This window comes from Filicampus tigris, chromosome 14 (assembly GCF_054856515.1).
Source record: "Filicampus tigris isolate MCC_2025a chromosome 14, RoL_Ftig_1.0, whole genome shotgun sequence".
Classification (NCBI taxonomy): Eukaryota; Metazoa; Chordata; class Actinopteri; order Syngnathiformes; family Syngnathidae; genus Filicampus; species Filicampus tigris.
Window position 1 is genome coordinate 15,319,021 of NC_141230.1, and position 26,296 is coordinate 15,345,316.

General features: G+C 41.7%; 1 protein-coding gene across 1 annotated transcript; it reads right to left on the reverse strand.

The window, feature by feature from the left end:
- Positions 1–56: 56 nt before the first annotated feature.
- Positions 57–25,947, reverse strand: LOC147136511 (TSC22 domain family protein 1-like). Its single transcript, XM_086051297.1, has 3 exons — positions 22,514–25,947; positions 4,209–4,260; positions 57–1,512 (listed from the first exon to the last, which is right to left on the reverse strand). Exons 1-3 carry the CDS (start codon positions 25,096–25,098, stop codon positions 1,246–1,248), a joined length of 2,904 nt encoding a protein of 967 aa, XP_085907423.1. The 5' UTR covers positions 25,099–25,947; the 3' UTR covers positions 57–1,245.
- Positions 25,948–26,296: the final 349 nt, after the last annotated feature.

The window sequence follows — 26,296 nt, forward strand, 5'->3', positions numbered from 1 at the left end:
TGGTGGTTGGGTTGTGTTGCACACCGACTCGACACAGCAAGGATACTAGACACTAGTTCACTTATTTAGCATTTTAATGAAAGTTGTGAGTGCAGCTTTCAAGTGCAATTGCGGTATGTTATGTTACAAATTCTCATCCAGTCTTGCAGAAACATGCACAAAACATGAGCATACAACCGATACACAATGTAATGGAAAAACATTGAGAAGTTGCAGTTTGTTTCTTCTAATGTTGAGAAATTCATATACTGTTCATCCAGAAGTATTTCACTGTCCAAAAACAAAACACTAAATCATAAAAAAGTGCAATATATCAGAAAAATGGGGAGGAAAAAAAGAAAATGGTTTTACAGTAAGAGTGAATGACGCAGTGGTGGTTATAGATAACATTGTTGGCTGCACCTTGTCAGTTTAAATAACCAAACTCCTTAGATCCTGAAAATACAAGCTTTTAAAAATAGACAACAGCCTGGGCAAGGTAAGCATGTCGCTGCTCACGTCATGTGACCAAGATACTGATGCATCTGTTGTTTCTCTTCCTCTCACTATTTTACATGTTTACTTACACTATACAGAAATGTACATGTTCTTTTTGCCTGCCAAACAATGTTTCATTTCCATGCCACTGCAGAGCTAAGAAATGTGAAAAGAAATACCGAAAATAAAAGAAAACATCTCATTTGTTCCACCAAAGCCAAGTAACAATCCATGCCGCTGTTATTTATAAGCGCCCCCCCCCCCCCATTCCAGATGGGGACTTGGTCTTGATATTTGCTCACATTCGTTATTTGTCATTCTGGGAAGGCCTTTTCTTTCAATGTAACATTAGCTTCTAGGCATGAGAGACGCGTTTATTTACAACACATGACAAGGACGAAAAAAAAAAAAACAAAAAAAAAACTTCTTCCATTCTTCCACCTGTAACATTAGTACAATTGACATCGCCTAAGAGCCACACAGGCACAGTGATCTTTTCAGCATCTGTGTTGAAGTATGTGGTTTCGCTTCTTGTTGAGAAGACATTCTAGCTGATATGTCCACGTTTTTTTTTTTTTGGCAAATGTTCAATGAATCGCACGATTGTCGCCTTGTGCAGCACTTGTCCCACTGGATGCATCCTTCTCAGGGATTAATATGTGCAAATTGTTGGATCAACAGCATCATCTCCTCCTCATCATCATCATCATCATCGCCAGCTCACTTGCGTTAGCAGAAGTAGTGTTGAGTCAGTCTGCGTGCGCCGGGCTACGCTGAGGGGCCGGAGGTGTGCGAAGCGGCTTGAGCGAGGGTACACGCGGGACCCGGGGTGGCGACCGTTGAAGAGGTGGCGGGCGGGGAGGAGGTCTGGACCTGCGCCTGGAATTGAGCCATCTGTTCCGGGCTGGCCAGCGTCTTGAGCAGGGTGTTTTCCTGCTCCAGCTGGGAGTTGCGGTCGATCAGCTCCTTGATCTGCTCTTTTAGGACTTCCACCTCCTCGCGCACGGCGTACATCAGGTGACTCTTCACCAGGTCCTGACAAATACAGAGTCAGATGTGTTATGACATTGTCACACTTTCATCGGAGTCTGATTTACTACATTGAAATCGCTGAAAAATTTCTAGGCCCGATTTGTATTTTTGGTTTCGGACTGAAAGACCAAAGTCCTGAGCTAGAGTTAGCTCAGTCTGAGCATCTGGGCATGAGCTGTGGCCTACAAAAGCTTGTGTTCTCCATTTTTCATTTTTATTTTTGACTGTCCCTTTCATCCTTTTCCACCATACATCACATATATCAGCTACTGTGGCTCTCCTTGGCCACATGTGAGGGCAATCAATACCTTAATCGCTCCTTTCTTCCCCTTCACGCAAATGTATCTGAAGCTCACTCAAAAATGGTGGCTCGCAACACAAGTAAAAAAATCAAACTCAAAAGAAAGAGTAGCAACTCGTAACTAGAAAACCTCATACATTGGGTCACTCGTTTGTCAAGTTACCACTTGTAGTTATGTATCTGTCTTTTAAAGAGATGCTGAAAGAAATTATTTGCCTTGAAGACTTTTCAGTCGTTACTTTTTGCAATTATACATGTTAATCGCTGGCTACATTTACACGGACAAAATTTTGTTAATCCGATCAGAGTTCGGATTAAAATTGTGATCGGATGCACTGTTTATGGGCACTGAAAATATTGATCCGATTAGGACTTGCGTGTTCATGCATCACACTTTCGATTGGAACAAATTATTTTGACATGCGCAGATTGGACAAATATACCATAAATAGGAGAAGAATAAGCCATAGCATCTTCCATGTTAACAAAACATCGCTCCGTCTATTTCAACTTTAAACGTTAGTGTTATTTCGCGTGTTACATCAAGTTAACACATCCTAATGGAGTGGCAAATGTACCACTTTCAGTCTTGCGCCCGCCATGTCTTTCACTCGCTCTGCTTCTACTATCTTCTGGGAATAACAGAAACATGTATTCTGACATCACAGACATGCGTGGTAAAGACTATTTGTTCAGAAATTTCAGAATTTGTGTTATGTACGCCGATCGGATTATCAATCGACAAACCACCTCTCTCGTTCGGAATAAAATATTGGTCGGAACAGGCTTGATCGAGTCAGAATACTCCGAATGGGGTGTGTACATTAAACATTGTTATCAGATCGTGTTTTTAATTAGAATAAACGTGTCCATGTAAACATAGCAAGTGTTAAAAATTAAAAGTTGGTCTCATGCCATATCTATTTTTTTTTTAACAATCTTTGATGTCGTCCTATTGGTTTTGCCAGAATCTGGGTTGGAAATGCCCAGTCTACCCTTTTACAAACTATTCTAGTTGGTCTAAAACACGTGGCACATGGTTAGATTTGTAAATAGGCTTTGCTCTGATTGAATTGCTGTTCTCCTTAATTTGAATATGGGAAACATCATTGCTCTGAATGGTAGTCCACGAGATCTTGATGTCTTGCAGTGCCAAGCGTTCATAACGATGTTTTGATTTTTCAATCTCGGCTCTCACTCATTTTGACGCACTAGGCACCAAGTATTGGGTTGTTTGCCCACTAATAAGCAGAGCTAGGTATTTCACTACATATTGAGCGTCCGTTATTCGTCATCCGTCTGCAGCGTTGGTACCCTTATGTTGTCCGTAATTCACCTTAAAAAAAATAAAATAAAAATAGTGTATACTATAAGCCGGTCCGACTCTAATTTTAAACGGATGTCCGTTGGCGATTCCGAATAAACTTTCACTAGACCCTAATTATCCAACAAATGATGCTTTATCATTAAAATCACTGTTCAGTCTAAAAAATGACCTAAATTCTGTTGAACTGAGAAAAATAAACTTGACAATATTTTATCTAGTTGAGTACAGGTACGTTACAAGAACCGTTTTACACCTATGATCACACAACTTGCAAGCACAAGAAAATGTTCCATACTTATTTAATTTAAATATTAATGCAACATTTCTTGAAATAATTATAAATATGGAATTCATATGGCCGCCTTGTAGTGGTCATACTTCGCAAATGTGAGGTCTTAAACTAACATGGTGTCTTTAAGCGCAGTAAACTTTTTCTTTCTAATTCTTTACAAACACATATGTTAATACTTATTATCACAATAACCTTTAAATACTGAAAAAGGGCAATGCACTTTACACGCTTAACTGTGGCATTACTTCACTATAAAAGATTCCACGCGTTGACGACACAGCCCTGCCCATTGTAAAAATTCAGCCAATTAGCGCTCTGGATATTTTTACCCACAGTGTGTATTTGGCCTTGCCTAGCAACAGATCTGAAGGTAACGACAACAAGAGAACGGCAGTAAAGTCATCTAGCATTTTGGGAAAGAAACTGCAGCAATATACAAATTCCAATACCTAATATTGAACTGCTATACAACGTTAAATCCAACTATAATGCCGTGGTTCACGGACTAATATAGTACGACTGTACCAAGTTACGACCTTATGCAGTTTAAAGATGACTGAGAAACATGATAAAGCTGCATGCCTATCCATTGTGTTGGCACGTTCGGCGTACAGTATTTTCTTCAGTCGACTCCATTTTGAGATACAAATGCTCTTCAAAGATCTTTTAGGCGTGTGAAACGGCCAGTCATTTTGGCCTAATAACGGTCACAAAAGGGTATTTGATCACGCAAGCTCTTTCAAGTGTAGTAAATGGTGTAATAAGAGGTCTCGACTTACCATTGCCTGTTCAATCTTGTTGTCGATGGCCACAACACTGGCTCCCGACGAGCTGAAAAAAAAAAAAAACAGAAGGAAGGACATTAATATAAAGCCTCGGGTTAAGAAGGCATTACAGAGCTACACGGCGCATATTAACATTCAACATCCTTGTCCATTTTCTCCCCCAGTTGACCATCCGCGGCGGCAGCAGGTGAGGCGAGGCAGCTCGACAACGCTAACCGTTAGCCAACGACGGCTGCTTAACCGATGCGAAGAGCTCAATGTGATAGTTTAAAGTTTACCTGCTATCGATCTTGACGTGCGAGCTCTCTGCGCTTAATAACGACGACAGGAACGAGATGGAGACATTTCGGAGCTGGCAGACGCCTAGATCCATAGCCACGGTGTAGCAAGGCGTATTCATGGCGCTTTGTGCGTTACAGAAGCTTGAGTTCAGGACAAAGCGAGTCCGTCGTGCGCCGACACGGACACAGCGCGACCAGCTCCCCGAGACACATCCACACGAGACGTTCGGATTGAGAACCAAGCGACAGAATCACACGACTCAAGGTCAGCTCAGCTCATCTCAACACGGAACCCGATGTCCGCAGCTCAGAACAAGCTCGCGTGATGTCGAACGTGACGTAGTTGAGAGCTTTGGTCTCCGATTGGTCGAGACGGTGCTCATATGCATAATATATTCAGAAACGCCCCTACCTGCCGCTCAGCTGACACATATTTGCATAGAATATTCGAGTAACACAAGATGAGGTGGATGGAACCGGGAAGAACCGGATGAGAGTGAAAGAAAATGGGGGAAAAAAGGAATTGTCATGCTGAAAAGGAAAGCAGAGAGACACTCTTCGCGATGCTTCAATGACAAAAGACAGATCAAACTCAAATTTTGCAGTTTTCAGCGCAATAATTCCCCATCTATTGTTTTGTATCCAATATAGTAAAGAAATATTGCAAAATACATAGTTTTGAATATAATTTGGTATTTTTGATGGCCATTTCTCATTTAAATATATATATATACTGCGTGCCAGTGGCATCAATAGTGATAGTCGATGCTTCAAAAAAATCCAAGTACAGTACAGTATATGTATTGGCATGCATTGCCCCCACGTGGGCTTGTATGGCACTGCATATGAAGTGAGATACATTATTCAATGTCACACTTCCATTATTTGGCTGCTGTTTTATTTAACAACAGATTATTGTGTATCACTTCATATGGCTCGGATATAGAAGGAACAAAAATGTCAGTTGGGGAGCTGGAGACAGAGTACGGAACTACTTACAATTTTTTTTTACCAAAGAATTCAAATTTATTACTACACCCATTATAATCCCTCAGGGGGAAATCAATTTACACTCTGCCTGCACACATGCCAGCATGCAAAGAGCCAGAAAGCTGACTAGTATTTGAGTATAGGTGTTATTAACAAATGACCTGGTATGTCGTGTTAATGTCAGTTTAGCTGACTAGGAGCCCATAATAATAATAATAATAATAATAATGGCTGTACATTGTAAAGGCGTGCATGCTCAGCACAGTTGGATGTGCAAATGTCTTGACAAAAAACACAAAGAATATTTGACCAAAGGTAGATTATCTTTTCATAGTCCCATGAAAATGCCACAAATTCCTTTCTCTGACACTTCCCACACACTACTCCTGTCCCTCACATACATGTAAACACACCTTGAAAGGCAACTTTCTCAATATTCCATACATGCACCCCCCCCCCAAAAAAAATTCTCATGTATACTTTTAACATTCCTTTATCTGTTCACATCCAGCGCACCTCTTGAAATTGCTCTTGAAAAACTTTTTCAAGATTCAAGCCAATTAGGCTAAAGCCACAGAAGGAGTGACATTCTAACACACAAGACAATAAAGCTTAAGTTGACTGTAAATGATCTCACATGATGTGCCAGAGAATGAATTACAGGCAAAGCTGATAATGATGGCACAGGAAGTTTCACTTAAATTTTAGTTGACCTACGATGTTCATTTGCATAGTTTACTTATGCAAATCCTACCACCTGCCCAAGTTCACTGGTGGCATTCAAGTTATGAGATCCAAGCACGCAATAAATGTTATTCATATACATTATAGTCCAGAGAAGACATACTACTGTTATGCTGGTGTATCAGGCACTCGTGATGCTTAAATTTAGCACCTGAGTGATTGTTTTGATGTTTTCTACCAAGATCCAAATCCAGGAAAACACTTAAGATAACCAGCTTAGCAATAGTCTCTAAGACACTGAGCTCTTCCGCACTCTTTTTTTGAATGATCGAGAGGTAAAGCCAATTATATAAATCCAAATAGACTGTGTGACTTGAGCGCTTCGGGAAGAAAAGCAGTGAAGCTCCCATACAAAAAATGCACCTCAACTAGCAAGTGCTGCGAGATAAATCATACATATTCTTTAAATTGAAAAAAAAAATAAATCCACACATCCACGTTACCAAAGATTACAATTTAGTAGAATTAAGATTACCATTACTTGCAAGGGGTAAAGACCAATTGATTTGGAAGAATTCAAACAGTCATCAAACCATTAAGTGGAAACGGGATCTATAAGAAAAACTGATACCATGGGTTTTTTTTCTTTTGAGATAAGAATGGACTGTGGTCCAAATAACATCTAAAATCTTGTTTCTTTGCAGAGATGTGATTTACACTGTGAAACCAATGATATCCTCTTAAAAGAGCGCATTTTTTAAAAACATATTTTCACCCCTATTATAACACTTATACAGTACATGTGCATCATTTTAAGTCCAGGACCAGAAATATGATTACAAAGCATTGTTGCATGTACATTTAAGTCATGCTTTACAGACAAAAGGTCATTTCATCTTCTACATTCATGCAGGTGCACCTACTGAAAAAACATAATCCTGATAGTAAAACCATCTTTAGCCTCCCTAAATAAATAAATAAATAAAGCACAACCTGACAACGATAATCTTAATTGCAAGAGTCATAAGAGCATCATAAAGGGGGGTAAGGACTGATTAAATGACTCATGCCTTCCTGTACTCTGGTAAGGGATTTACATGTGAAACCAGATTGAGTAACAGTGGTTACCCCAAAAAAAAAAAAAAAAAAAATCCTTAAAAAAAAAAGTTAAATATGGTATGCACAGAAAGGAGTTAAATTATTTACCGGTTCATAGAGAATTGATATAGCTGGTATAAATGTGTTTTTCTGGACACCGATTTACAGTGCTTACTTTGTGATAACATCTTTCAACATTCATACAAGCGTTGGAAGCATGAATGAATGAATAGAAAGTTCACAGAGAGCCACACACAATACGGCCTTGGAGCCTTTTGTGTTCAGCTCTTGTGGTGATTGGCCAGGCAGCGCTACTGTAGACCTTCTTTAGTTTTTACCTTTTGAGATGCTGCTCCAGCTCCCAGAACAAAAGCTTCATTGCCATCTCGTCATGGCCCTGAACACGGACACCGCGCACTCTCATGGGGTCTTCGGTCTGAAGGAACATTTAGAATCCAAAGCGGAAGAGTGTCCCCCGACCCTCTTTGTTTATGGCTACCTAAAAATCCTTGTTTCCCTGTCAAATTTGGCGGCGGGATCCAAACGAGCTCCCTACAGATGTATTCGTGGAAACAACTGCACAGGCACCACAAAATAGAAAACCGGGTCGACACGAGTTCCTATGTGTGTTCTCCCCATTTCCCTCCGTCATCTATTTGTGTTTGAATGGCTGCGGGTGAATTACCAGACAGAAGCTGGGTGAGTAGTGACGCGCGATCATGTGACACAGCGAGTTACATAAACTATCAACAGAGATTAGCATGTGGCCCAATGATTTCCCTGCTCCTCCACCACAGAGCCTCCTCCCAGAGAGTATACAGTAAAATCTACCCCACCATCACATCAGACTTCCCATATGCCTACATCATCACTTTTCAACTTCTTCAAGTTTCTGTACTGCTTATCCACCACTAGTTCAATTAACCACAGAAACATGCTTTTAGACTGTGAGGAAGACGGAGTACAAAGAGAAATGCAAACGCCACAAAGCAAGGCCAGCGTCCCGTTTTGAAGCACTAGCCTCAGACTTATTTAAAAAATAAAATAAAATACTTTTTTTTTTTTTAAAAAAAAAAAAAGCACATGTGAGCAGAAATTTGGATTCTGACAGACAAGAGAAAGAGAGCGTGTGCCTCAAGGTCTTATCCAGTCATTTGTTGTTGAAAGGTTGCCTTAAGATGGCCCGAAACCTTGCCAGACAGAAACCATAACAGACTCTCACAGAGCCAATGACGGCGGAGACAGCCGGCCAAGAAATAACAGGTATGGGAAGAGCACAATGCTGGGGATTTTACTTGTCCTAACAGACTTCATCTGTCTGGGTGAATCAGCATCACATGACTTGGGGAGGGCCAGACGGTTACTTTAACTCAGCAACCTCATGCATGACCACAGGCTACAAAAACTTCAAATAGTCGACAGTTTGACAAAGGCAGATGTCACAGTGGGTTTTCAGAGGCAGTCAAAGACATTTTTCATTTTAAAGAATATTGTCAACACATTTTACACAAAACTAGACAGTTCTAATAATAGCTACCAAGTTGCTATTTCTGAGCAAGACAAAGAAAATGCCAAGGTCCACTTGAATAAATACTGCACCCCAAATAGACACCTCCTTTCCCCTAGGAAAATAAACAGGTAGCACCGTTAGTTGTTGGCTAGACTTTACTTCTTGACTGATGCCACCACAACATAAACAGCGTGGCACCTGTACAGCTGAACTTTATGGTGGAGTTCAAAAATGGTGCTGCTCCACGAAGCGCCAATCAAAATCATTTACAGTACATTACATTTACATGTACACGATGAACCTTCGGACAGTTTGTGCTCTCAAATTTTTTTGCGCTTTTCAGAAGGGGTTGCGTGACTGACTTCTGAGATGGATTAGTGCTAATGACATCATTGATTGGAGGGAACCCTTTGCAACCAACTATAATCACTGATAATGGATAGCTCTCACAAACAATTTACGCGGAACAGCAAGCACATCAACAACAAGCAGCAACCAATATGTTAAATCTTACATAAGGTATATGTCAAAAAATGTCCCAGGACAGGTGCATTTCAAACCCAAACGATGACCCCCATCCCACAAGCTGAGGGAGTGATCGATGGAACCCATTTTGAAAAGGGGGTTACTGTGAAGGGCAAAATGAAAAATTAGTGTGGGTTGACTTCCTCTTTAAGTTAGGACTCATGATTTAGAGTCGCTAAAACACATCCTGACAAGGTTTCATATTAGGGGAAAAAAAAAAAAACACTGCAATTGTCCAGCTGTCTGACTTTTTAGCCTTTACATCTGTGTGCTCATGCAGGAAACGAAGAACGACTCCAAGTTACTTAAGTCATTTAGCAATTGTGTTCACTCATCTCTAATTCACTGAAGATTCTCCGCATCATTTTGGCTCTTAACTCATTCGCTGCCAGACATTCAGTATGCACAGAAACTGGCGGCAGAAGGCAAGGATGAAATATTGAAGCTTGTGATACATTTTTTCCTGCAAGTGGCATGCAAATCTCGCTTCCATCTTCCATTTGACGGCCTTCGGGGGGGCTCTGGCTCACTTGCGTAAAACTAGGAAATGGGCGTTTGCATGTTGAGTTATGCCCCATTGCTTTAAAAAACGCTTGGATTTGTCGACCAATCAGATGACAGTGACATCAGGGCCCCAGTCGGACTGCGGTGTAAAATTAACCCCAAAAAAGCGTGATGAAAAAGGGCCGAGAATAAAAGGTTGCTCCAGTGAGAACCCGGAGAAAAATGGAAACGCAGTTTAAAACAAAACTCAAAAGATCTCAGGGAGGAAAATAAGAGGTTTGGGACATTTATAGCTCGGTATTTTTAATTTTTTTGCGAGCACTTATTGAACGACTTGTACTTGTAAAGCATTGACGAACAAAAAAATAATTTTCGTTATCTCGTTATTTTAGCAACGGGTTTGCGGCAGGCGATATCTGTCGCTGGTGAATTAGAATCACCGAATGTTAATAAATGAGGCCGTGCATGTCCCAGCAATGGGGGGAAAAAAAAAAAAAAAAAAAAAGAGGCCGATTGAATTGTAAAAGCTTTTGGCTGGGCTATAGTTTGATAGTTTAGTGTGTGCGTAGACTTTACCAGTAAGGCCTGGCTTTTCCATAGTCATAGACAAACCCTGACTATGGAGAATGACAGAGCAACTGAGCTGGCTCGGAATGATGAGTGGCCACTTTAGCCTCCAAGAGCGATGTATTCTATGGGAGCATTTAGGCTGACAGCAGCACGCCATTAGTTGTCATTACGTACCTGGCAAGGGGTGGCAGAGAAGGAGGAAGCTGTACTCAGCCAGACTGTGCTGGAACGGTCCTGACCCATCACCTGATCATTCATATTCACTCGCAGATTCATATATGGAAGGAACAGAGGGCAATACAAGAGATACTCTCGGCTCAGAGCAACCAAAAATATGTTTGCCATGCGAGTGCATGGTAATTATTTCAACGGTATGTACAATACTAAGTGTTGTATCTTGACAAATGTTTCTGATTGGATCAAAAAGTTAAAGACAAGTGGAGGCACAAGTCTGGAGAGATTAGGTGAAGTGGGCCGCTTGCTTCTGCTGACAGCAGCAATGAGACACTCGAACAGACACACGACAAAAGATCCACATTACATAAGAGCAGCAGAGTTATGTGGAGTGAAAACTGGCATTATAAGGATTAGCCAAAGAACACACAGCGCATCAAGTTCATACTGAAAAGAATTACGGCAACTAGAAGACAATTTCCCAGCAACATCACCTCAACGGCACTTGCCCAGTTAAGCGGCAATCCTTTTTAGTTTTATTCCAACGGACACATGCAGTGTTGTGATTTTTAAAATGCGGGTTCCTACACACATGACAGTTGAAAATTCCATATTTTTTTCTACCTACCTATTCATTTTTGACATTTGTGTAAATTGATGAGTATCATGCCGATTCTTTATATGCCATTGTGTCGTCGAATAATTTCCAGAAAATTATAGCTGGGTAATATTTGGAATTTATGAGCCAGTCATCAGAGAATCTAGATCTACCCCATTATGAGTTATGTTAACGATCATACACACGTATACAGTGGGTCAGGGTTACTGCCCAACGAGGTGTACAATTGTCGGGGATTAAGGAACGACGTGGAGGTGTGAGCAAACGCGAAGCGGAGAACGGAAGCCTCCGTGACGTCCATGCATCCCTCAAAAGGCATTAACCCACTTATACCATGGTCAACGAACGAAAATAATAGGAGTGTAACGAAAAACGTTTGGAATCGGAAAATCGTTTTTGATTTAACTGAACTGAATTGAATCGTTACATTTTCGAATGTATCATCCTCGAATTGTATCCGTGTATAGAGATACGCATTGACTCGCCTTTTGTGGGAGATGCACACCAGGTGTAAATCGATTTGCTGTTGCTGATCATTTGTTGTTTTAATGTAATTAACTTCAATAGTTTGGCCTTTGGAGAGCTTTTACTGCAGCTGCAGCCTTACCATATCCAATCGAACTGAATGGAACCAAATTGAATCGTTCCACTTGTACTGTTCTTGAATCGTATCGTACCCCATGTAGCAAGACACGTATGGAACCGTCTTTTATTGGCGGCTGGACAATCCTAGAAAGCAATTATTGATATTGTACATTCATATTTTCAGGTGTTTTATAGCCAGAACTAGAAAGTTTCACTACAACGGTTACTTTTCCCTGTAACTTTCTCAAGTAATGTAAACAAGTATTCAGTACTCCAGCTACTACATTTTATAGTTTGACAATGTTAAATAAAAACCACAAGTGTAACGATAAAATCCGTTTTTATTATTAAACATACATTCGGTATATTTATATATGTAACGGTGGATGCAAGCGCTCACGCTGGCAACACTGCTCTGTCAGTTGTTAACTGGACGGCGGCCTAAAATTGTCGCAGGGGATCATTCAAAACATCAACGTTAAGTTCTCAGTTCGTATTTGTCTGATTTATACATCTCACAGGGTTAGCTCTTGAGAGCCCATTCACCATTTGTGGCGCTTCTGTCTACGTTTTTCCCCTCAATTCCTCTTCGACATCACAGTCAAAAGGTGTTGTCATCACCAAATAAAAGTAATGACTAAATCATTTATTACCGCTTTGAATTCTCTCATTTCTGTCCTGAGAGACTTTATCAGAAACGCTGACTGCGTCACGTTGACATGTTTGGTCTTATAATCGAACAGCTAAGGTTGCTACATTAATTTGGAACAATGTAAGAATGTTTTGGACAGGAACTATTTAAGACTTTTGAAGTGTGTACACAACGTACAGTTGTACACCCATGTAATTTTCTAAGCCAATCAGAATCGATTATTTACTAAGACCACTGTATAATAAATACTGTGTGCTCTACACAGTGCGCTATTTTTTTTTTTTTTTTTTTTTTTTAAATCAAGCTGTTGTAAAAGTATTGGAAACATGAATATTTCTGTATACAATAGTTTCCATTTCTATACTTTTCTAGAGTGAGAAATTTCGCAAATCAAATTCCATACTTTTTTAATACTTTCAAAACTGGGTAGGAGCGCTGTAAAACTTTGATGCCAAAAAATGTGTGAGTGAAAATTGGGCGTCTCATCTGCATGACAATAAGATTGAAAAATGACGAATGGCAGTACATCATCATTTTTTAACCTTTTTAGTGTTTCATTTGTGCGCCCCAACGCAAGATCAGGAGTGAAGACAACATACAGCTAGAAGTGGATTAACTAAATAGGACTCCTCCGTCAGGTCCCGAATCTGTGACGGCAGCAGAGCTATCATAAGCACAGCTTAGTAGCAACAAGCAGCGTGTCTTGGAGAGTCACGTTATTACAACCCACATCCCCACCAAATTGCATTCTCCATGCTAGTCCTCCTTGTAGTTCTGCTCTGGTATTTACAATCACAAATTGTGACTTAAATTTCTACCAGTGAAACATTCTCAATCCTAATCTACATAGTCGTTATAAATCGTTATGTAGTTGGTTACCTAGATGACACCAACAATTACGTTTTTTTTTACAACCCAGAACCATCAATTTGCATGATCTGGTTCACGTCAAAACTGCACAACTAATGCATAGAGCGAGAAAAATCTATCCCCTGGTCACGTACAAATGCTTTTCGAAAGAGAAGATTATAATTTCATCTGAAAAAAATTACGTATGCACTGAGCAGTTTTTGTACTGCAGATCACAGGGTGAAATTATGGGATGGGTTAAGTGATGAGCTAACAAAAAAAATAAAGATAAAATACAATAAAAGCAGAAACATACTGTAGTTACAGTTGTGTGTGACATTAACACCGTAGATCAAAAACTAATCTAAAAATACAAAATCCGATTTGTTCCAGATGTTCTGATAAGAGGTGAAACAAACTCATGATTCAATCACAGCTAAACAGACAAGTCCATTAGTACCTATATTGGTACAGTGCATTCGTGTGGCCCTCTTAACTCACACTCATTGCTCCTTTTCCATTTGCTGCATGCTGCTGGTGAGCAGTGCCACCTCGTGGCGAATGTAAAAAACTTCATGTTCAATTCAAAATGCTCCTTTATTGAAGAAAATGTAGTGTTCACTTTTGATTGATAATTAAGTGAATATACTTTTGAATTTAAAATATTACTCTAAATACTAAGCCGTATGTGTTTATTTTCAACTCCATCCACTTTCTTCTGCTTATTTATTTTCAATTTAAAAACACAAATGGGCCTCCAAAAACCACAGAAATTAGATTCAACCTTAAATCCTTCTGGTGCCTTGTCACAGTTTCACTTCCAGCCATGTAAGATTTTATAGAAAAGCGTTGCCACTTCACCTCAATTAGCCTAAAACGCAAAGCACGGAGTCTTATAAAGAGGAATATTATCAAGATTATATAAACTGAGTGCAGAGGGTCATGTGCTATTGGGTAGCATGCCTTTTACAGTGGTGTATTATGAATGTGGGGCCTTGTGTAATTGAACAATTTCTATGTGCACGTTACATTTTATAATTGAGAGTTGGAATATACATTAGGAGTCTGACTGCCACTAAATGGTGGCATTTTGCTCCTAAAATTTGAGGTAGTGCAAGTACGTTTCATCTACTCACACCTGTGCAACCAGTAAATTTGCAAATGTTTTTTTCTTTTAAATTACTATCCTTGAATAATTTTTTGTTGCTGACAAACCTCTGCTCTACACTTTGTCCCAGTAATCAGTAGTGAAAATGAGTACAGTGAATATTTACTTTGCAAGTCGAATTACAGTGTGTGACCCTAAATGTTCTACTTGCACCCCTAAAATTTCAGGTTAGGGGCCACTGGCTATTAAGAAAAATGTTAGTCTAGAGCACTATATTTTATCTTTTTTGGTTGGTTGGGCGCTACTTGTTTTAGGCCTGATATTTTGTGCAAATTGTGATCTGTATGATGTTTTTTTTTTTTTTTTTTTGCTTATTTCTTTAACTGCATACCTCTTTGTAACATCAACCTGCCAAGGCATGAATGAAAACTCGTCTGTGGCTAAACATTAAGATGTTAATGTTCATTAAGAAGAAAATGTTTAGTTAGTTTGAATTAATGCAACAAAAAGGGAAAGCAAGTCTGCAGTCATCTTATAAATCCTGTTTCACTGGGCGAAACCGGTTCCAAAATGATCAGACTGCTGCTTTTCAGCTTCACTTCATGACCCAAGCATCAGGTTGGCAAATACGCAGACACATTTCACGCAGTTTAGCACAAATATGCTAAGCCTTTAAAACTTAAAAGGCACAACTTAGTGTACAACATTGAGAGCTTGCTGGCCAGAAGGGGGCAGTGTTGCATTCTTTACAAACCAAAAGTGCATGAACACTATTCAGTGGTGCTGCAAGTGATGCGTGTACCTTCTGCTGACTTCAATGGCTAAAAAGATGCATTTTTGCACAAGAACGAGTATTTAACGAAAACGAATTTAAAGTGAAAGAAAATCTGAGCATCAGTCTGCTGTAGTTACCCACTTAGATGTAATACAAGTGAAACAATGCATACAGCACGACAGACATTAAATCACCCAACATAAAAAGGGGAGCAGCTGGCTAGACTATTGAAGATTAAGATGGGGGGGGAGAGAAAAAGTAAGAAACTTCAACTCCCACCAACCCCCCTCCTGTCGCCTTCCAAATTCAGCAACGCAGTGCATTGAGGAGGGGATTATCTCACACAAAGCGAGATTGGAGGACTTTGAAACCCTACTTAGTGCCCAGAATGTCTGCAACAGACACCATTAATTTAAAAACTACTAGCCACATAAATAAACAGCTAGCTTTGCATTTTTTAAATAGATCGCATGGTTAGTGTTGGAGCTGTATTGAAACCATTAAACACAAAATGAAGGGAGTATAAACCGGCTCAGCGTTGACACCTAAACCAAAATTATCTCTGTGGGGGGTGGTCATTTCTGAAGCTAACTGTACAGTGATGTGGCCACAGGAATGCCAGGCATGATTCAGCACATTGCCGGCGTGATTTGCGACATGACACTGCCAGACCACTACAACCGAAAACGACTTCAGCATGACTTCATCGTGCTGGATGATGGAGCGGCGTGATCAATCAAACTGTGATCTCCATTCAAAATTAGATCAAAACGTTTAGCCTCTGCGAAACGAAATATCTGAGTGGAAAATCACTATTTGTATTGGCAGAAATCTCACTGCATCAAAACAAACAAAGCGTGATGGCTGACTGACAGCATTTTCCTCCGAAGAATCTCCTCACAGACAGTGCTAACCTGACTAAGGCATTTGGGAATGAGCCAAAAGAAACTTTTTGCTTTGGAAAGTGCAATCACTACAGAAAAATTGACAAATGTTCCGTCTTCAAAGTTAAAATGACATCGCTTGCACACAATCAGTGCGAGTGAGATTCTAAATGCCTTTCACTGTTTACGATATCATTGTCAATACATTGTTGACAAGAAAACTGCTACAAAATATTAAAAATCATATTCAGAAGCAAATACACACTGTAATAACCGTGCAACAGATCAAAATTGAACAATATTTTTGCCATGGCAGTCTTTAAATTCATCTTTTTGTATGCTTTTTTTCTGAGGCTAGCAGTCATAATGAAATACTATGGCCAGTATTGTGTCTGTGCAGAAGGGTGCAAAGGGAGAGCATTTTTTCATCATAACTGAATGTCTTAAAATACGAGCCATTATCATCCATTACAAGTCATTAGTACCGCCGTTGCACTCTAACTGAAACAATACTGTTTATTGATGGATGAGCAAACCATCAGATGGACGGAGGCAAAGACTACAAACAAACCACAGAACAATGGCTATGTTCACATGGACGGAATTTCTTTATTTCGCATTTCTATCCCGCTTGCACTGTTAAATCGACAGCACTTAAACACTTCCTAATGAGCTGCAAATGTACCAGTTCAGTCTCGTGCCCGCCACTTCTTTCACTGGCTCTGCTTGTACTAGCTTCCGGGAATAAGAGAAACGCGTATAGTGACATCATAGACATGCAGGGTAAAGGTGTTTAATGCGATAAGATTTAATGCGCGCCGATCGGATTATCAATCGACATTAATTACCCCTCTCGTTTGGAATCAAATTTGAATGGAATGGGCTTGATTGGGTCAGAAGATTATGAATGAGGTGTGTTCATGAAGCATTTTTATTCCGATCAGGCTTTTAATCCGAATAAATGTGTCTATGTAAACGTAGCCAGTGATTAAAAGAGATTTCTTCAAACGGGTTGAGAGCTTTTTTTAATACTAGTTAGTTACATTCACTTTGGTACAATGGTCTCTAGTGGCAGATATTGGTTAAGATGGACACGCAATGTCAGATTGAAAATGGAATCATGGTGGAAGCAATTACAATGCTGACTGAGATCAGACCCAAAAAAAAAAAAAAAAAAGACCAGCATCTGTCAAAGCTTTTAACGTCCATTGTTACGAGGCCCCTCGAGAACTGCTCAGGATTTCCTTGCTCATCCTACCGTTGACACCGGAGGCGGGCTTTAATAGATCGCAAACATATCCACTAACACAGCACGTCGCTGCTCTGTTGTTGATTTCTGGTGTTCTCTAGGTTGGCCTGTGTAGTGAGAATGGAGGGGCGGCTGGGGGGGGTGGGGGGTGGGGGTGATTCCTACTGCAAAACAAATAACAAATGCTGTTTACTTTTGGAGAATCTCTCTCATCACATGCGACTGGACCGCATTTGACATTTGAAGTGAGAAAAACACCGCCCTGAAGTTTCATGTTTGTGGCGCTAAAACACATTGCAGAATGTTGCGTATGCTCAAGGATAATATAACGACACACACAGTGATTTTTTTTTTCTCCTGTCCTTGCAAAAAAATGTCTCGGAAAGAATTGACTACAACACGTTAGGGTTTTGGCAGCCCAAACTTACAACTTGCAACCCATAACAAAAACATCCACTACGCAAGAGAATGGGAGGATTTAACAGAGCTGGCCCAGCGATGCTCAGTCTAGTTCCATCTGGTCGTGTCTGCTGTGTCCTCAGTCAGGGTCTCAATCAGCTTCAGTAGGCCTGACTAAGTTGTGTTGGGTCAGATCGGGTCACTTCCTCTGTGTGTGAATTGTGGGGATCACACTGAGCTCAACACAATGAGCAACAGGTCCAGTATGCACTGGCTGCCCGCAACGCCAGGGGAAGATTATACTGCTTTTCAACCGCCTGGTACAAGATCAACAAAACTGACTCTTTTTGGACAGCACGACTCTTAGTACTAAAACATCACAAGTATTTTCATTGGTAAGGAGTATTTCTTAACATCACCTGAAGCAAAGCAGCTATGGAAGACAAAAGTGTGATTCACAATAAAATACAAATCCCAGTTAAGGTTTACGGTATGAATCTGTCACCTAAAAGCAAATTTAGCAGTATATTTAAGCACCAAATAAGTATAAATATACAATAATGACACATTCACACCGAGCGCGAAACTAACTATTCACGCGACTTGATTTCATATCTTCAATCCAAATACATGAAAATGTGCTTCTTTGCCCAAACTGAAATTTTCCAACTCAAGCCACAAATTTGTGTGATGCTTCATCACGACACCCAATCTGTCGCCAATGTGCTACCAGGGCCAAATTTCTAATACTAATTAATGATGCCTATTACTAATTCAATACCTAAACAGAAGTTTAACAGGGTGTATAGAATAAACAATACATGGATATATATTAATTCAATTTAATATCTCCCACTGTCCAATTGCTTTAAATTGCCCCTAGGCGTGATTGTGAGTGCTAATGTTTGTCACTGTGAGCCCTGCGATTGGCTGGCAACCGATTCAGGGTGTACCCCACCTACTGCCCAAAGACGGCAGGGATAGGCTCTGGCACACCCGTGACCCTTGTGAGGATAAGCGGTTTGAATAATGGATGGATCTTCCACTGTCCAAAGTTTGGAATTACTAAAAATACTAAGAATTTCAAGATCCATGTTTTGTCATTTATGGTTGCACTCTTACTAATGATTTTGTTTTTTGCTGTTGAGGTACTTTATGCAGGTAGGTCAGGATTTTGGTTCCATGGCAATGCTAATAGATGACACAAACTGTGTGCAGGAGCATTTGTAAGTCTCTGGTGTTAAACTTTACACCCTGTTCCTAGCTTTCCACACTATATCCGTTCACACAGCCCCCATACTGCCTCTCTGATGCCTCTGACATGACATCGTAAACAGGCAAGTAAAACACAACCTACCATCCTGTGTCAGTACAAACCTGACCGAAAATAAAAAAAGACTTGTACATTGGACGAAACTAGACTTAACTATGTTGGACTTTTAAAAAAAAAAAATTGGATTAATGCACCCAGACTGTTTGAACAAAAAAAAAAACAAATTCTTCTCAAGTGTTTAAACGTTTGTCAATCAAATATTGGCTCCGCCTTTTTGCACATGCTCATCTTGCTTTTCCCCATTTGTTCTACACTGGCCACATCCGACTCGACCGATAAACGGACAGTGATGTGTCCGTTGCTCCATTGCTGTATCACTGCAACCTTAAAAATAATGAATGGCACGCACTCACATAGTTGTAAAAAAAACTGCAGTCAAAAGTTTTCAACCCAGGTGACAACAAGCTACGAACCCTAAACAAAACCACATTCCCTCATAAAGGAAATAACTGCTACGGTTGCAATTAAAGATTACCTGAATAATCAATTAATCCGTCAAATATTTCTTAATTGAATCAATTAAATGGATTAAAATAAATCCATCTTTTTAGTCAAAAACAGGAGGATCTCATTTCAAATTGACAGTGCAGAGAACGCACAAACAAACTGATTATGATTGTAAAATTTCAGAAAATAGGCCATAAAAAAAGATGCTCACTATTTTCCCAAAGCAGAGGTTTACAAATGTCTTATTTTGATCAACCACAAAGATGTGACCTCTTTCATAAAGGACTACATCAATCTGAGAATATTTACCGTTGAGAGGCTGAAATTCTGAGGATTTGAGCAATTTTAAGTTCAACAAGGTCTCTCAACGATTACAGATCAAAATATTTCTGATTATAATTCATTAGTTGTCAATTAATTGATTAATTATTGCGCCTCTAATCAGGACGGGAAATTTTATCATTTCATCACACCATCTATTACACAGAACGCTTAGACTTCACTTCTCTTTGGTCACCATAACCACACCATTCAACAATCAGCAATCCACTCAGCCCATCCAAATCAAACATAAGCCACTATTTACCGTACAGCAAACGCATTCATCTCCACCATTCAAACAAACCATCTTTCACATACTAATACAACACAATTTCAAATTTTAAAGTCACCCCGTAATTAAGGTTTGAGTTATTATTACAGGATCCTCTACTCCCCAATAGTGTTTGAAAATATGTAGACAGTAGCAAGGGGACAGTACTGCCAATGTACTGCACTTAATGTCCCACAGACCTCCCCACCACGGGAAATGCTACAAATACGTACATTCCTGCCAGATGATCATCATGTTGATGAGAGCGACTGGCTCCTCGACAATGAGCAGACTGAAACTTTTATTCGTGCCACGTGCCAAGAGTGGCTGTAAGCTTTCAGGTAATGGGAAACCATTACAACAAATAAAAACACATTAAAAAAACGCCCTTTTTATTCATTTACAAGTTCTGGCTATAAAACCAAGAAAGCCAAACCAGAAAAACAGATGATCAAATTTGTTTCTTGGCAAATGAACACATTTTAATCTAAGGTAAAAAAAAAAAAAAAAAAAAAACTATCATGTCATTGAAAATGGTGTTGCCAACTTGCCACACCACTTGAGCTTAGTAATTCAAATTTAACCAAATATTAAGTAGGCATACATACAACATTCGAACCGTTTTAATTTAAAGTAAGGAGAACGTGTATGTTTTTACAAGACCAAAATCAGCATTGCTGACACCATTTGCAAAACTTGATTAAGCAAGCAAAAACCCAAAACACGTTTTGGTACAGACAGTAAAAACTTCGCCCCAATGTCTCCGATACAATCAGTGCACACCCTGAACACGTCTCCTTCAGTCTTTAACAACAGAACAGCATGTACCTTGTCAGTAACCTCAAAACCTCACGCCCACTGAGTTAAAATTACACTGCTCTCAGCACTTTGGAGAGAAAAATTAAATCTTATGGGTATAGGGTCTACTAGTTTCACCTGAAAATTACACCACACCCTTTTGCTCATGGGGAGCACCAGAACAACCACCTGATTTTGCATGGGAAGCAAAAGGTGTTAATAATTATTTTCACAAACCAGGCCCCCCAAACTGGTCTCGTTCTATCATTTTACAGCCTAAAATAAAAACAATGTGCCTTCTGTAGCCCATTTATGACTAGAGAAAAACAAAAAAAGAAAGCTGTGTGGAAAAACAACTGTTTGTTTTTGTCAAGCAATAATTCACTCTTATCGCTGGCCTCATAAAGCATATGCACATTATTCAAACAAACCAAAGGAGCAAAACAAGCCTCATCCTAGTTCGGAAAGAGACCCTGTCATATATTCCTCAATATCGTTTTTTTCCCTTGCACTGATGTAGATGAAAACTCCAATATTTAAACTTCTCATTGGTCAGCCATGGTTCAGCTATATCATATTAATCTTTTCTCATTTCTATTCTGGCATTATGATGTGTATGTTTACTTGCTTTGTCAGCTCGAGGTAATAGTAGTTCATTTTAACCAATGTCAACCAACGACTTGGGTTATGAATGCCAGCGTCTGTCTTCTGAAAAGTTCAGCTAAAACCCAACAGAAGTGAGGCATGATCACAACTCTTGAAGGCAATTTTCACAATCGTAACAAGGGCTTTACTTTGCCCCAAATTCTGGTTATCATCAAAGACAATAATCCATCTGATCCCCCCAAGATTTCACATTCCTCAGAGTTACACGTCATGTGATAACATTAGCCAACCTTCAGTCTCCATTAAATCACAGAGGGAAATCTGGCTAAAATACTACCAGCCTTCCATGGCACTTGAATTCAAAATCCAGGGGATGAGAAGTGCTGTATTGGTAAATATGTTAAAATTGAAGTGTTATTACTGCAGTTAATAGCTGAAAACATTTCAAATCTGGCACAATGTCTATTATCTACAACAGAATAATGTAATGACTGGAGAGGGACAGCAGATGAGGGAAAAGACTGGTTGAGACAAGAGTGAGCTCTTAATGAAATCAATACGCTTTTACTGAAGGTTTAAGGCGTGAACGAGTAAATCTCTTCCCTCAAATGGTCACCGTCGATGGGAGACGTCACAAAAGCCTTTGCTTAAATACAATTTTTTGGTATTTCCTGCATCTACAACACGACGAGACCCAAGAGAAGACATGCTCTGTAATGTGGACTGTCAGCATTCAAGTTGGCAGGCTAGTAAAAATGCAAAATCAACTTTGATAAAGCCAAGATGCGTCACAGCCAGATGAGCCCTGCATTACGTCCCACTGACAAGAGGACAAGATCAAATTGTAGCAGCCTGGTCACTGTCTACTAATTAACTAACTAATAAGGCTCTTCCTCCCTCGCAGCTGAGACAATGACAGGGAACAGGAAAACACCCCCTGCAGGTTTGCTGTCAAATGTTGAGCTAGTCAAAATAAATTTAAAAAAACAACAAAAAAAACCCACCTACGATTAACGGTGTCAAGGTTTAAGGTAAACTAAGGGAGTATAAAGGAAAGAGTCTCTTACCCATCCTCCTCTCCATCCAGAGTTTTGAGACCAGCTGATGCAGTTAAGGCACTGGCGATGGCAGCGTTGCCTTCCGCTTCTTGACCCTGGCCAGCGTTGGATCCGGATCCCGGATCCCCTCCGGCAAGCTTCGGCAATCCCAGCAGAGCCGACTGGTGCTGAAGGAGGAGTCGCTGGGCATCCTGCAGCTGAGTGGTAGTGAAGGTGGGCAGACTAGCGTAGAGGGCGCTAGCCTGAGCAGCATGGGCCAGGGCCTGGGCACTGCTGAGGTCCTGGGAGTGGGGAACACCCTGCGGGACCATTCGACTGTTACCGACATTGATAAGTTGTGGCAGGGCGTGGGGGTCGGGGTTAGATGGGCGCACGCTAGGTGCGGACGCCTGGCTCTGAATCGTAGTGGGCAGTTGGGTGCACAGCCCAATGTTTTGGATTTGTGTTGGGAGGGACTGTGGTTTCTGCTGCTGGCAATCCAGGTGGGCAGCGTGGCTCGCAGGCTGCTGACCTGCTACTCCAACATGAAAGGCCGTATTGGGGGGAGTCGCCTGGAGAGATGAGGGCTGCTGGGGTTGACTTTGGAGGACTACCTGGGACTGCTGGAGCCCCCCCATCATCTGACACGCTCCATTAGCTTGCCCTGAAGGATTTAGTCCAGCTTGGTTCAATAGATGCTGCGATGCGGGGGCTTGGGGAATACCTTGATGTGGCTGGCTGTACTCAGGGGGTCTCATCTGTACTGAGGCGGCAGACGGATGCTGGGGGAGCGAGGCGTAGCCAAGCTGGTGCTGCTGAACCCCCACAAGGCCCTGCGTGGAGCCCGGGGCTTGATTCGCAACTGCCTGGGCGTAGGTAAGCTGTTGCTGGGGTACAGCCGAGATCGGGTGGCCTTGCACAGGTACCGGCGGGTTCATGTTCGAGGGAGTCGAGGAAGCGATGTTAGTCTTGATATTTGAATGGGTGATGTCTTGGGGGTTTAGAAGAGGTTGTGATTGAGCCACGCCCATGCCGACTAAGCCACTGGGGAGGATTGCTTGGAAACCCTGAGGAGGGGAGGCGTAATCCTGTGCATGTTGGGAAACTGGGGGTGCCCCAGTCTCGCCGCAGCCAGCATTTTCCATATAATGGCTCACTGTGCTCATAGTGCTACTCACAGAGCTACCACTTGTGCTTTCCCTCTCTGAGCACCCAGAAAAGTTCTCGGAGACAAACTGGCGCATGCTGCCGGCGTCGGATGTAGATGAGCAAGAGGCGGAGTTTGGGGTGTCCTTGTCGTAAAATTCAGTGCACGTCCATCTGCCCTTCTTGAAGGGCTCAGAACTTGAGTCCAACTTCACCACCCTGAAGCGAGAACTGGTGGGAGCCACCACTGGTGCAGGAGCGGTGGCAGGAATAGTTGAGAGGGTAACAGGGGCGCTGACAGACTGCAGCGCAGCACAACCGTGTCTTGCCTGGATTCCACTTGAGAGACACGGCCCCCCAGAGGCACTGGCAATGGTAACAGCAGAAGCGGTTGTAGTAGTCATAGAGATGTTAGAGTTGAGAGTTTGTTGTTGCTGAATCATGGTGTTATTGGTGTTAGTCATGAGGTGGCCCCCAGATGCCGCAGAACCAGCTCCACCACCCGCAGCACCGCTTTTCGCATTGAGAGGAAAGCCTCCGGAGCTGTTGCTCGCACTCGTGCTTATTCCCCCCCTCACAGGCACATTGGCAGAGCTCAACATATTCACATTACTAACACTGCTGGTCTGGGGATTAACTATACTAACTGCAGTGCCTGTAGGGGAGCTGTGCATTCCAGGAGCGGATCCCAGGCCCACCATTACCACAGGCTGAGAAACAATGTTTGCCGGGGCAGCCTCTTGAGAGACCCCAACGTTTGAAGGCATTTTCTGAATGACAGAGGCAAGGGTAGAAGAGGCGCCCACGGACCCAGACGACAGTGGGTAGCCCTGGGCATGGTTCTGGTGATGAGGGTGACGGTGCACAGTCCCATTAACCATACCCCCACCATGTTGTGGCGCTTGATTCAGAGAATGGGGGTGTGAAGGCTGGTTTGGTGACAGCAGCCCTGGAGTTTCAGCCTCGTGAAAATTATTCAGGGTCTCCTCGGAGGAGCTTCTCTCCGCTCCAACGACGTCATTGGCTCGCGAGAGGGACACATCCATGATTTCGGAGGACGACAGATCCTCCGTGTGGGACTCATCCAGGTCGTCGTAGCTCTCGGTGTCCTCCGCAATACTGTTGTTGGTACTCACAGACACCTGCGCAGGAGTCACACTTGTGATTTGGAAACCACTCTTCTTTTTCATCTGAGCCCCAGCAGACTGTGTGGCCTGGGAATGTAGATTTAAGCTGTGGGAAGGAGGATGGTGGGGACCTGGGGAGGATGAGCCAACTGGAGTTTGGCACTGAATCAACAGGGAGGTCTGATATTCTTCAGCAGCCGAGCCGTGACTGTTGGTGACCACCGGTGTTGACAGCGCGGAGCCGCTCCCGCTGCTTGTGTTGCTACCCCTCCTGTGAAAGACGGCCGGCTGCGCCATCTTTCTAACACTGCCAGAGTCTCCAGTGGGGTCCGGATGATGCATTTTAAGAAAATCCGGGGGGTAGTTGGTCTCTGACAGTATGTAACAAAGTTGAAGCACGTTAACGCCGCCGTTTTGACGAGACTACGATGAACGACCAAAAAAAGGGGGGAAAAAAAAGAGTAGAATCTGTCTTTCTTAAATATCTGATAAAGTTGCACTTTTAGCTACAGCCACTCTGTCGCGATTAAATGTTAGACTGACACACGAAGCTGGTGGCCGCTTTACGTGTAGCTAGCGAGCTAGCGTCAGCTGATACCAGCAGTAATTCACCGGCGTTTTCAGTTTGTGGATTTTGTTAGTCACGAGCAATCATATTGTATACGACAAAGACCACGCGTGTTAAAACAAGGACGACAGACGAGCAACCGAGCGAATTCACAGAAACCGCTACTCGCCTGACAGAGAAGTAACGTCGGCTAGCTAGCTTCAAGTATCCATCACCGCGGAGCTAAACACAAGCTACACTCAGACGTTTTTAGCTCTTCTCTCTCAAAGAAAACTACTAATGAAGCAACCTTTTATCCGTGGCACCGTGACGTAAGTCCCAATACGATCACTAAACGGTGGCGTAAAAAGGTTTCATCCATCCCATTGAATTTCCACGATGTGGCTCTTGGTTTTGCTGTATCACCGGTCCTTCCCGACAGTAGCGTTGTTCAGTTTGAGTATAGCCTCCTCCTGCACCGCAGCTGTGGCTCGCTGTGTGTTGGGACCCGGGCTGGAGGGAGGGAGGAAGGGCTGGAGGGGAGCAGGCGGAGTGCTCGGCAATATGGCGCCCGAGCGTGGTCTTTGCCGTAGATGTTACATCTATTGATAACGTCCTGAGCGCCAAATCGTACGTCGACGTCGCCGCCATAGTGAATGTGACAAAGGGGGAGAGTCAACAGTAAGGATTCCGTAGCAACCGTTATACGCAAAGCTACAGGTAGATCTCATTACTGGACCCTGACTTTGATTGTATGTGGCTGTTAGAATATCATTTTGCGTATACGATTTGCTGACTTTGTGGGCAACACTTTGAAGTCATTGTATCAAACAAAGTCTTTACTATCTAACAAATTGACCAGAAGTGAATCAACTGATTGTTGCTAACGTGTCTTATACTGTATATGATGCGGTGGAAAACATCCGTCATAAGGGAAAACATTGTCTCCAATGATTGCCATTATAGGTAATATAGTCAATATAAATCACTGAA

Bases quoted from the DNA above. Each gene is read 5' to 3' on its own strand.
- LOC147136511 (XM_086051297.1), bottom strand. From the start codon at position 25,098: ATGCATCATCCGGACCCCACTGGAGACTCTGGCAGTGTTAGAAAGATG. The intron at 4,261-22,513 runs GTAAGAGACTCT...TTTTTTTTTCAG, and splicing joins CTGGATGGAGAGGAGGATGG to CTCGTCGGGAGCCAGTGTTG. The intron at 1,513-4,208 runs GTAAGTCGAGAC...TGTATTTGTCAG, and splicing joins ACAAGATTGAACAGGCAATG to GACCTGGTGAAGAGTCACCT.